This window comes from Ammospiza caudacuta, chromosome 8, assembly GCF_027887145.1.
Source record: "Ammospiza caudacuta isolate bAmmCau1 chromosome 8, bAmmCau1.pri, whole genome shotgun sequence".
Classification (NCBI taxonomy): Eukaryota; Metazoa; Chordata; class Aves; order Passeriformes; family Passerellidae; genus Ammospiza; species Ammospiza caudacuta.
In genome coordinates, this window is record NC_080600.1 from 16,025,210 (window position 1) to 16,038,290 (window position 13,081).

The 13,081-nt window shown below is 39.7% G+C and overlaps 1 protein-coding gene across 1 annotated transcript in view; it reads right to left on the reverse strand.

Moving 5' to 3' along the window:
- HECW2 (HECT, C2 and WW domain containing E3 ubiquitin protein ligase 2) overlaps positions 1 to 12,633 on the reverse strand; it is a 99,583-nt gene extending 86,950 nt beyond the window's left edge. Inside the window, exon 1 of the mRNA XM_058809115.1 lies at positions 12,342 to 12,633. Within this exon, the coding sequence (XP_058665098.1) occupies positions 12,342 to 12,633 (292 nt within the window). The remainder of the gene's footprint in view (positions 1 to 12,341) is intronic.
- Between the last annotated feature and the right edge of the window lie 448 nt (positions 12,634 to 13,081).

Sequence of the window (13,081 nt, forward strand, 5' to 3'; positions counted from 1 at the left end):
CAGTATAGCGTGCTTATACACTGAATTAATCTTTAAGCAGACCCAGGATAATCCAGAAATAGATCAGGAGCATAGCACATTCCAAATTTGCACATACACTTTCAAAGATGCTATTTTTGCAAGGTATACAGATGGAGGAAATAGAATGTGTTCACTGCTGTCTCAGTGCCTGCATTCTTGCACTGTCCCTGACCTGATTCAGGCTCCCTTGGACTGCAACCTGGGGATTGTTTGACAGACATGCACAAGTTTTTTATTTTTATTATTTCCTTGCTGAGACCACCAAACCTATTTTGTCACAATGAGCCAGGAGTTAGTCCTGATGGCTTTAGCCACCTATTTTTGCTGATTTCTCTATCACACTTGGGATATATCATCTCTTTTGCTCAAGTTGGAGCTGCAAGTCAATCTTGTGTCAAGCATTGTTTTTCTTTCCTGCATTCCTGCCAAATCAATCAATAATTTCTTCAGATTCTTCAACAGGGATGCCTCTATTGATGCAATGCTTTTGTTTGTTATTTAATAAGCCCTGACTATACTGTCCTTTTGCCTGCACACACTGCTACTTCACTCCTAAAGGTTGTATCAAAAAGCTCACAGATCACAGTACCAAACTACCACGGCCAACACTTATGCTCCAACAAGAGAAATGTAGCAAGTTAATTGTTCGCCACCACAAATTACAAGCAACAATCACTGACAACAACCACAAAACCAGAGACAGATTCTGCCTCACTCCACTGCAGTTGGAGCTGTATTTTGTACCTGCTTTTATTCAACTCTCACTGTTTGGAGACACTGTGCACACTGACAGGGTCAACTCCTTTGCAGATATTCCAGGCTTTCTTCTCTCTGCTGTGGTGGGCATGTATTCAGATTTCCCTCGAGTGCCTGACAGTGCATGTCACCTGTCTGGAGATGCATGTCACCTCTGTTTAGAGATGTGGTATTTACAGCCTGCATCAGGGACTTTCTGTGCAATGCACCAAAGCAGAGCAAGCTGGCTTATTACTTGCTGCCTCAGAGTTCAAAGTTCAGATCCAGATCCAGACATCGAACTTTTTAAATATTAAGGGCCATCTGGTTTTGCTTTTAGTTAGGCTCATCAGACAGAAAATCCCAGATCATGGTGTTTGGTGCTGGCTTTCTCATTTCTGTCCCTGAGTTGCTGAGTAATCCTTGGGAAGCAAAGAAAATCCTGAATCCTGTGCCTACCTACTGTGTATGTTACTAAAATGGTGTCCTCTTACTTATTTTTAATGTAACTATATAAGACTGCAGTCAGCAGCCAGCACAGTGACTCAGCAAAGCCCCAAGCAAGGAAACTCCCTGCTGGGACTCCTGCAACCCAAAGGAAACATGGCCAGGCCCTGGGCCTTTCCTTACAGAACAGCCTCACCTGCTTTGGGCACCTGCAGGACACTCAGGACACTCACAGCAAGGGCTCCTGGAACTAGAGTGCAAACTGCTTGTGAGTACTAAAATAAGGACCAAAGCCTATGCAGTCTTCAGATTTCAATGTTGTTTTATCAAAGTTTCATAGTCCTTAACTCAGCACCTTTATGTTACTGCCATTTATTTACACTTAAGTTCAACAACATCCTTAATTTTTCACTAAAGAGCCTGCCTGTCACATCCCCATCTGCACCTCTCACACCAATACCTGTCAGTCTAGAAGCATGCCCCACATTCCTAACAGGAAAGCTCAGGTGCTCATTGGGGATATTTGTCTCCCAAATCCTTTTGGAACCTGGATATAACAGATTTTTCAGAGACTATCTGTTAATTAGTATCCACAGAACTATCAAGGGCGTCTGTGATGTCGAACACAGTATCCTCTATTCAGTAAGCAATTTATTTCAGGAGGTTGACTCATTTCCTTAAAGCTTTTTGAGCTATCTGTTGTGACTGAAAAAAATTCAGAAAATTTAGAAGTACTCAAGGAAATGAGCCAACACATCCTGGAAGAAATTCATCCAATATACACACACAATAAGATAAGTCAGTCTTAGATTTCTAAAGAAATGAGCAGGAAGGAGTTCTAAAAGAACCTGAAATATTTTCTGTGAAACGCAATGTTTGTTTCCCATCCTCATAACTCTCCTCACACCCACTTTAACAGCAACATACTATGGCTAACCAGGAAATGGTTCTCCTAAGTTTGTTTTCTCCCTGCAAAGACAAAAAAACCTTCCCTGAAACAAATAAGTGGATCTCCCCTATACTTAAAAACACTGCTGCCTGCATGCCTCCTGAGAGCTTTCACACCCTGGTGCTTACCCCTAGAGGCACAGAGTCCGTGGTCAAACCATAAACCCAAGAGAGCCTTTTCCATGAGATGAGTAACACAACACTGAATCACCTCATCACAGACTCATTACCTTCAGGGGTTTCCAGCAATGTATCAGTGTCTCAAGGCACTAGTAAATATTCTTGAGTATCAAATAAGCCACCTCAAAGTAACTGGGAGAAATCATGCTCCAACAAAACAGAAGACAATTTTCCTTTGGAAATTTAAATGGAATTTTATGACAAAGTCTTGATTTACTACATTTAACTGCAGAGCAGTCCTAAGCAAAAGGACATTATCTAAAAAATAGCATCTTATAACCTATTCTTCATCACATGATATGCAATATATAGATGGAGAAGAAGGGGGAAAAAGAGGTTGGAAGATCACTCATGACTTTTGCAATCTACTTCAGCTGAAGACAATCTAGAATTTCCAAGATAAATTAACTTCTGAGTAATGCACTGATGGCATAAACAGACTTTTCAAGTAATAACTAGTAAAACTGCTAATTTGTCATAAGCACCATCCTGTCACATTCAGAGTAATAGGAATGATTTTTTTTCCCTATACATTGCCAGATCATTTTTCTCACATTTAGGCTTTAGTAGTTTTGTAGTGAGATGGATAATTCACAATTAGATTTACCTCTTCAACAAAAAGGATGCCAATATAGTTATTTCTCATCTCAAATATCTAAGCTGATGTCATGAAGATGAGAGAAATTAAGCCAAACACCACTTATGATAAGTACTAAACAGCTCTGCAGATTAAACTGGATGAGACCCAAGCCAGAAGAAACATAAAGGTCATTTTGCAGTTCTTCAGAAGCAGTATCATTTTAACCAGTACCAAAGAGCATCATCAGAAGTCAAGAACAGAGATAACAATTATCCTTATTTAACTTTTTAGTATAAAATATCTGAAATAAAAAGTGCTCTCTTGCGTGGTGTTAACATGCAACAGCAAAAAGGAACAAAAAACTGTAGACTAATGAAGGCAAGGAAGTTTTATTAAGTTGTGTATTATCTTGAAAGCACCTACATATAATATTTCCATTATTCCTTCTCCATTTCCAGGAGAGGATTTTTAAAAAGCATTAATTCCCTGGGACTCATCAGGCAACAAACAGAACCTAGAATTGAATGCAACTAGAAACAAAGGCTCACCAACTCAGCTACTCCCAGCAACACACGTAAACCTGCACATAAGTAACTAATTGCAAACAGTGCAATTAGACTCACATTCATTTTACAGCAGCCATCACAGCCTCTCTGCTGGGGTCACTGCTGCACCTTGCAGCTGAGCAGGTCCAGTGGCAAGTTACTGCCAGGAGTGTCCCTCCCACTGATGGTCCCACGCTCCTGCAGGGAACCCCTGCTGCTGTCTCCCAGCCCCTCCGCGATGCTGAACTGGCCCAGAGCTTTTTGCATTCTTGGGAGGGTAAGTGCTCTGCCAGCTTGGTGCTGCTGAGCCAGCAACCAGCAGCACCAAGCACAGTCACCTACCTGGATCTGAAACACAGGGATTTGTATTTAAGTGCTGGAGCAAGAGAGGAGCACACTCAGCTCAACCTGCTTGTAATTAGGACTGCTTTCCAAACCCCAAACCTTTCCTCATCTGATCAACCCAGAGCTCTTCAAAGCTCTTGGGGCAGTGGCACTGGTGTCAGCTGGGATGGCTGGGATTTCACTTCTGAACACACAGCAGGGGTACATTTGGCTTGGGGTTTTCAAAGGAACTGGACAATGCACTTTTCAACCTATTGCTCAAATTTACAAGTTTAAGTATACATCAGAAAAACGTTGTTGCCTGCACATTAAATACCACCTCATCAATAACTCCTAAAAAAATCTTACTCATTGTTGACTTTAGTAGATTGCTGCATCCTTATTCAGTATCTGGGAAGCAAGTGCCTTTCTGGAAGTTTACTAAAATTAAGAGATACATCTATGTTGAAAAATTTGTCGAACTGAATTTTCCCCCACCCTGCAGGCTTCCATCTGCTGAACTATGTCATGCATGAAACTCTAGATACAAATTAAACTACAGTGAACATAGAAATATTTTTTTTCTTTTTTAATGAGGTCATTACTGGATATTTATCTCGGTGACAACCAAATGTGCCTACTTCTGCACTATAATGTTTTCCTACACACATTTAATTGTGTAAAGTCAAACTCATTTAGGCTTAACTAGCTTCATATACAAGAAAGTGCTCCCACATTTTATGGCAAAGATAAAACATTGATTAAGGTCCTGATTTTGCAAGGCATGGAATGCATTCAGTTCTTAGTCCTCTTCACAAACGACACTTATTAGGTCCAAGCTTTCAGTTTTCCCCTCTTGAAAATTATCCTCAAGTGTGACTTAAGTCATATGAACTACATTTTTGACCATCAGATGAAGTTTAAATTCTCAAGGAAGCATGCATTTAATGGAGCATGAGAGCTCACATCATGTCTGAATAGATATATTTTTCCTCTTTGCCTTATTACAGTATATACAGAATGACGACCTTACTTATATGGAAATTGTAGGTTCATTTTTTGCAATACCACACATTGGAATATAAAGGATTCATTGCTTCCCAAGGTTAGGGTAGGAATGACAAGGGCAATGAACCTACTGATTTTTATGAACTTTCTAGGACTACTGACACATTAGTGATCAGTGACTTGAAACACGACGGAAGACCAAACAGTTTGACACTAACTCTGAATGACTGCCACACAAAGGAGGCAGATCTCTTGAAACAAAGCTCAGAAGCACAGGGTTTGCCTGCCTGAAAATCAGCTGCCCATTACAGTGAGGGCAATGGAGTCCTGGCTGCTGCTGGGCACAGAGACAGGGAACGCTGCCAGTGCAGCCGTGCCCAGGTCCCACAGGGTGAGCGCCAGCCAAGCACAGCCGGTGGAACTGCACAGCTCCAGCATCTTCACCCCAAACCAGAACCTCCCCCAAGCCAAAAGGCAAATGCTGCAAGGGCTGGGCACCACTCTGGCCCACCTGAAAATATTTTCATACCAGACAAGTTTCAGATCTGGCCATTCTCTGTGTCTTTTCTGTCCTTCAAACAGCATAAATTGATGAGCTTTGCTAAGAAAGGAGGCCTATCAAAATCAGTACTGGCACCTTCCTTAACCTCCTCCAGTTATAATTTAAGAACCTGTGTATCCAATCTCAGACTATATTAAAAATGATATTAAATGTATCTGCCAATAAAGTGTTAGCTTCAGAGTCCTAGTATGTTTGTGTCTCATCTTTTCATGTCCCAATGGCTTCACTTATACCAGTCACATCCTTAACATATCCTATTTAACACTCAGCTTGTAACATATCTCAATTCATATTCTTACAGTCATTGATAAATCTGTGCAGACACAGGAGCCAAGAACTTCATAAAAAATGTACAGGAGGAATTCTAACACTATGCATAATGCAAAACTAAACCATAATCTATTTCTCATATTAAAAAAATCAATAGATGCATGTATGCAATTCCTTTTTCAATCCCATTATCACTGACTTGGAATAACTGTTTTTCCAAATTACTTTGAAAATACTGTACAGCACACTGATTTCATGATGGAAAACAGCACTGGAAATGTCTTTTAAAAAATTAAATCCAACCTCCTTCCAGCAAATTAAAATACAAGCTGACACAAGGCAGTTTTACAGTAAAAGGGAATATTACAAATCCAGAGGTCTACATTGTTTTTCATTATCCAGTGTTTGTATTTGCCATCTTCCCATCTGCTAGAACAGTCACTTCAAAAAGGCATGGTTGTGAGAACACCACTTTCTATCCAAAGGATTATAAATGTTGTCATGCCAAAACCTCTTGCAGTGGAAAGATACTGACAACACAGCTGAAAATGTCCTCCCTGCAGCTACGTTTGTCTAGTTTTCAGGTCAGGGCTATCTGAAAAACTGAAAAAAACCCACAATTAACTGAAAAGTTTGGATGTTCTGGTAAGACTTTCTATGTCAGAGCTTGAATTTTTATATCATTCTACAAGATCCTAGATTTTGAGGGTTTTAGCAGGGAATTAATTATTTTCTTCTTCTTACAACAAAAAAAAAGTATATATTTTAATGTAATTGGTATCTTTTCAGGCATCTACTGCATGCAATGAAATACTCAGAGGAAGCACTTTCTACCCATGTCATCTAATTTTCTGCAGGAAAGAAATGGTATTATGCTGGGTATTATAAATGGGTATTATGGTCATAAACTATTTTTGAACAAAATTCACCAGCTCACAACTGAAGAGGAGAAATTCCATGTTGGTGAAAAAAGAGCTTTGTATGTGGGTCAGGACCTAGGAAAAACTGAAAGAATAAAATTGGAATGCAGTACCTGGAGGGAAAGCTTCTGAAGACCCCTGGTTTATTATACAGGCTTTTTTAGACCACTAAAGCCTCACCCCACTTTAGGATACAGTTGTTACATTGGACTGCCTCCACTTTTCATTATCCCACTCAAGAGGTGGCCTTTCCCTAAATATTAAGCCACCAGCAAATGAAATTATCAAGGAGGCTTTTTTTTGGCATTACGGCTGATGACAAAGAGCACAGTGCCAGTGTCCTGGAAGTCAAAGCCAGAGACTCTCATGGAGCCAGCTGGGGAAAGACTCTTCCCCACAGAAACTGAAGCCAGTGGTTTACAGACCTTAGCAGCAGCCAGAATGAGGAGTAACCACAAATTAATAGTTTTATGCCTAGCAACTAATCAACAGACATGAACAGTACTGTTCACATTTTAAAGTACAGAAAAGGAAAGAACGGAACAGGAACAGGAAGGGAAAAATCAAGTGAATAATCAGAATTTTCTGGAAGATAATGAAGATTTTACTTTGTATGTTTTCTATAATGCAAACCAAATAAATCTTCTAGGAATAAAGTATTTTAACATTTTATAATCTCTCTGTCTAATGTGAGCCTCTATTTTAAGCATACTAAAGGCAGTTTATGCAAAAGCTTTTTCTTTTTAATCCTGTCTGACCTGAAAAGGAGAGACTCCAAACTCCATTACCCTAGGAAGCTTAGTATAAACCCAGAGCCTATCTAAATTGCCCTATATAACTTCACATCGGGGGCGGGTTTGTTTCTTTTTATTTTTGTTTGGTTTTATAATTCTGTTTTGGATCCATGAAGTAGATACAACAAAAAATCAAGCAGCTTCTGTAAGGCAGCTAATGGAAACAAATACAATGACCTTTGACAGACAGCATTTGGAATGTGCTAAGGATCTCTAGAATGAGGGCATGCAGCTCATAAATAGGGCTCTGTAAATTAGGACAAAAATAGGCCAACCTGTGCAATTTGGCCATGGGAGATAATCTATTTTAACCAGAAATAGGGTTTGCTTCTCTCTGCTGACTTTTTATTTCTTATTTTGTACTTCTTGTTTTCTTTAAATATGAGACTTCATGACAACCCGTAACACTTACCAAGATGCAACTTCCCTCACCATTCCATGAGCAGTGCAGAGTCCACCTGCTCATCTCTTTGAGCAACCCTCACTTTCCAAGGAATTCCTAGAAGCCTGTTGCTGTAATAACACACTAGCAAGAAAACTGGGATCTCATAGTTCCTTCAAACTGAATATCCATTTATCTTCTTTGATTCCAACTGGGGCCAATATTGGGCACAGCTTGACTCACCACACGATTACAGAGCTTGACCACTCTTGTCATTGCAAGATTCCTCATAAATAGAGGAAATAAAAAACAACCTCCAACATATTAAATATTGCTTGTAACAACAGTATTTTTTAAAAAACTAAAGCAAAATCTGGGTTGCTACAGAACAAGAAAACCTTATGGGTCTAAGAGGATGTGTATTAAATTCTGTAGTCTTCTACAACTTCAAAAGATGGTGGTTTTCAGTCTAAATCCTAATTAAAAATCAAGAATTTTTGAGAAGAGAAATTATTTCTTCCTTCCTTTTTAGGACAGAAAGACTGAAATTTACCTCAACCTCTCAAAGTAAGGACAGGCCCAGTATCTCTACTAAAAAGCCCCCTCTTCAAATTTCATCATGCTCGTCACTCTCAAGTGACAATCCTCACTAGCAGTCCTGAAGAAAAAATGACAAGTCCATTCTAGGCAGAGCTGAAAGCTGAATCCAAAATGACAAACCTGCATTTCAGATGTGACAATTTCATGTTTCACACAGCACTGCCCGATTTACCAGGGAGCAAACAGCATTTCTGCCTCACCCGCAGCCTCGGTGGGACCCCGTGTGCTTTCACAGCTGTGCTAGCTGCACTCCCACACAGCTCCTCTACAGACAGAAAGCTGTTCAACAAAACTTGATGGACAAGACTGTTCCAGAAGTGCTACTGACACTTTTCAAAGTTCAGCCAGTACAAATCCAGAAATAGCCAGGAAAAAGGATGTTTGCCTTCATAGAATACACCATGTCCCTCACATACACTTTTCTTCTGGAAATCCTTAGGAATACACGGGGAAAGAAAAAGAACATGCATACAAAGCTGTTCCTCAGCAAGAAAACTGGCCATGTTTTCACATGCACATTGATGAAACTGAGGAAGATTAAAGTATGGTATAAGTGAACAAACTCACATATATATCTACAAACATTCTTTAAAATGCTGTCTATAAAAACTGAGCATTAATTTAGCTATGTAGAATTTTTCAGTTAGGTTCAATTCCTTGCATTTAAACATGAAAGACTGAAAGTTTCCGTAAAGGAGTATCCTGTGAATCAAAGTTTTATAAAACACAGTCTTTTCTACAAAGTATTTGTTCATTTATTACTTCCTTCCTTTTTTAAAAATAAAATAACCAGAAGTCCCCCAAAAAAAATTCATATGCACATTAAAAAAAAAAAAAAAAAAATCAGTCCTTCAGAATAAGATCATTCTGTGTTTTTCCCCTTGGGCTTTTCTCATTTTAAAAAGGCAACATTTATTTTCATAACTATTTAGCAGGCAAAACACTTCACTGGAAGTTGTACTGTATTGGGAAAAGCTCCATCTACTATTCCCTAGTGAAAGCCAATCAATCACCTGCAAAGCACTAACAGCAGAGGCAGTGACTGATTGCTGACAGTCTTGTTACCAACTGCACCAATCCATGCTGGGTGAATGTGTGCAGTGGGTTCTGCTCAGCCTCTTATAAAGAAACTCCTGTTAAGAACTTTGGTGGGATTCCTCATGAGCCACTGCAGTTCTAACTGAGCAATAAAACCACACTCAGAAGCACTGAACTGCCTGCTCATTATAGAAAATTAATGAGAACATGCTAATTGAGAAAATTAATGAATGAAGAGGCAAGACAGCTTCCAGTGTTCCATTTTCAATTCCTTTTATACTGGCTGTAACTCTGCAAAATTTAACTTGAGCTGAAAATGTACCTGGATTGCTTCAGACCTTTGCCAAACCTCTCTGTGCAAATGCCAGGGCTCAGAATAATGCCCATTTTAGAATATCCATCTTCTCTTCACAGAATTAACAACCACTTTTTCCTCTCAAAACACTGATCCAGATTGCATGACAGTTAATTGTACAAGCAATACTAAAAAAAAATAAGCCACAGGACTGTGCTTTTGGGTTTTAAAATAAGAGCACAATATTTGCCTTTTTCTGCTCCTAGCTCCTCAAAAAATAGTGCTTTACTAGAAGACATGGGGGAATACTGGAGGTACAGCAGCAAGCTGGCAGAGCCCCAGTGCTGACTGGTGTTAGTGCAACACACAATTCCCAGTGCCTTCAGGAGCCTGTGCCCAAGGGGAGACTTAAATGAAATAATTTTCATTTTAAACAAAGACCAGGATGGAGAACCTCAAGCAATTACAATAAATGTTAATAACATGTTTGAGAACAGAGCTTTTATTCTTAAAAATATTCACCAACTAGCATGGCTCTCCTGAGAAAATAAGAAGTGTCCTCAACTTACAAAAGAGTAAGTGGAAACTGGAGGTGCTTCACAGCTATTATCAGAAAGGATGGAAAATCCTGGATTGTACCTGTAGAATTTAACTTACCTTAACTGCAGCTATAAAAGTTATGCAAATTAAAAGGTTTTTTTAACACTTGAAAGAGTTGATAAAAAAATTTACATCAAAGATAGACAGGCATGCCTACCAGACTATGTCCTTACCTCTGTTGTTAAAAAATGTGCAATTTGATCATTCAGAATGATGAAACCACCATCAAAACTCACACCACTATCCATGGATTTCAAGTGGCAATGGAGACAAAAGCTTCTGGACCTTCCACCATTTAACAAAGCAGCATTCACATACTCTGGTATTACATGGTTGTATAATGGGGGGTTTAGGCCCAAGAAGGCATAAATTTGGGTGTTCCTCATAGGTTTCTTACCCTGTGCTAGCTTAATATTTTTTTTGTACTTTAGGAACTCAACAGACTGAATATAGAAATAGTTTTAATCATGAAAATAAAATACAAAAATCACTTTCAGCATAGAGTAAGAACCAATAGTAATTTTACAGAGTTGCTTCATTTTAGGTTATTGAATATCAATCCTGAAGTGCTGTGAACCATAAAAAAACAACAAGAAAGACTGTCATACCTTTATGCAGATGTAGCTCTCGATGTATTTAAATTAGACTGTTTCAGCTCATTTAGCAGTCTGTGCATTTTACAGCACAGATCACACTTCAGCTGCTAATGCTGTTGGGAAGATTCACTTCTGTTTATTATGGAGACACTTTATTTACGTGGCTTAAAAGTAACTGCATATCCACAGTTTGTTCCAGGAGAGATTGCAGCTTCTGCAGCAACTCCAATCCAACTTTTATAACCAGGTATGCACTGGAACAGCCCCAGTTAATAATGCCCACTTTGTGGAACTACAATAATGTTGGGAAAAAAAATCAGACTAAAAAAAAGATAACTAGAAACAGCATCTACACAGAACGTAACATTAAGTGATGCAGAGATGGAACATCTTGGGAAAAGGAGGCACAGCAAGTATTTCTCAAAAACCCTGCTGAGGCCACTTAGTCCCAGCCAAATATAACTTCAGTGGTCAGAACTGCCTCCTCCATCAGTTTCTGCTATAGCTGCTTCTGGCAGTTTGAATTGACCATTCTCTCTACATGAGTCATTAGGTCCAGAGAAGCAGAACAGTCTTGGAATGAATGAACCCATCAGTCCCACTTAGTGAGCACTGGTTAAGTTCTGTGCATGTGAAGGGATTCCTGAGAAGTGATTCCATGTGCTGCTCCAGGTACTGGCTGTGCTCCCTCCCTAGCAGGGACATAAAGGCTGTCCTTTGGCCAGTTCCAAACCACACATGCAGCAGGCATGTTTGCATCCTTGATTAAACACAGCACAGAGGAAAATCACAACCCAAATGGATTAGTGGTGCTCTCAGTACCAACTGACCTACTGATCCACCCCTTTGGAGTCACATTATCTGCTAATGCACACACAACCCCCAGGCCTTTGCATGGCAGCCTAGAGCTCATTCCAGCTCCTCCTATGAAATAGCCTGAACAGCACAAAGAAACCCACACAGAAGAATCTCTGGAGAGGATTTCCTTCTACAAGAATTCCTCGTAAACAGAAATTTTCACTCCTTCAGAACTGATGCCATTTTAGTTCTACAAAATCAAAGACTTATACAAATGATAATGTTGCTTTTCACAAACAGTAAGAGGTTACTTGTCCAAGATAATGTATAAGCATTGGACTGTAAGCACATCAAGTTACATGATGAATATGATACTTCAAATTTTCCAGTCTGTAAGCCAGCCACCAGCCAAGGTGGAAACAGGAAACTGTATGTGTATTTAGTGTTTAGGAATAACACATTTCATCTTCTAGCAGGTCATTGTGGAATCAGATCTACATTAATCAGAATCACGTTTTTACATAGCTCACTGCATGGAGAATAGCAGAGAGGAACTCAAGGCAACTTTCTGCAGTTGTACCTCAACTTTATCTGTAGATTAATTCTGTAGCACGCCAGAACACATATCAGAAAAGAAAAGATGAAGAGGCAAAACAGCAAGAAACACACAGAAATACGACAGCACAATTCTGACCTACCTATGTGATAAAGTCCTATCCAGTCAGTTGGATCTACTTCTTCCTTAATATCCCAGAAAATGATGAGGTTCTGAGACTGTCCCAAGGTGTACTCGTACATGCTGGCCGTCAAACTGGACCTGCTATCCGAGGTCACTAAGTCAGTGTCACTGTTGGCCCGCTGCAAGTTCATGTTCTCAGGCATGGTGCCCTGAGAGGCCAAGCTCTGCAGGTTCTCGGGGCTCAGGGTGTAGCGGAGCTGCGGGTTGCGGCGGCGCACGAAGAGCAGGTGCTCTCGGGCTGAGCTGGCCATCTCCTCCCCACGTCTGTCAACTCACGTAAAAAAGTTGTTGTTCAGAGATCTAACACAACGAAGGAAAAAAGACAGTTTTAGGTGAGACAGGAGGTGACTCAGTCAGTTATTAAATGGAGAAGTATTAGTGCAAAAATGTTCCCATAGACACCTGAAACAGAGCAAGTACAATCTTTTTTTCATTGCTCTACCACTGCAAAGAACTTTGTTCTGCAAAGAACAGCACCTATTTACCTGTACATTAAAAAACCCCCATGATTCACTTACAACAAAATTCAGAGTTAGCCATACACCATGAAATAACATTTATAAGCCAGAAAACAGCAGAAAGCAAATCACCCAAGATAGTCTATGAAGAACAAACTCAGTAACAAAGCTAATGTAAGTGTGGACTTGAGAGTGAAGTAGCCTTAAGAGCAAAGATATAATGAACTTGTCTTCTACCATA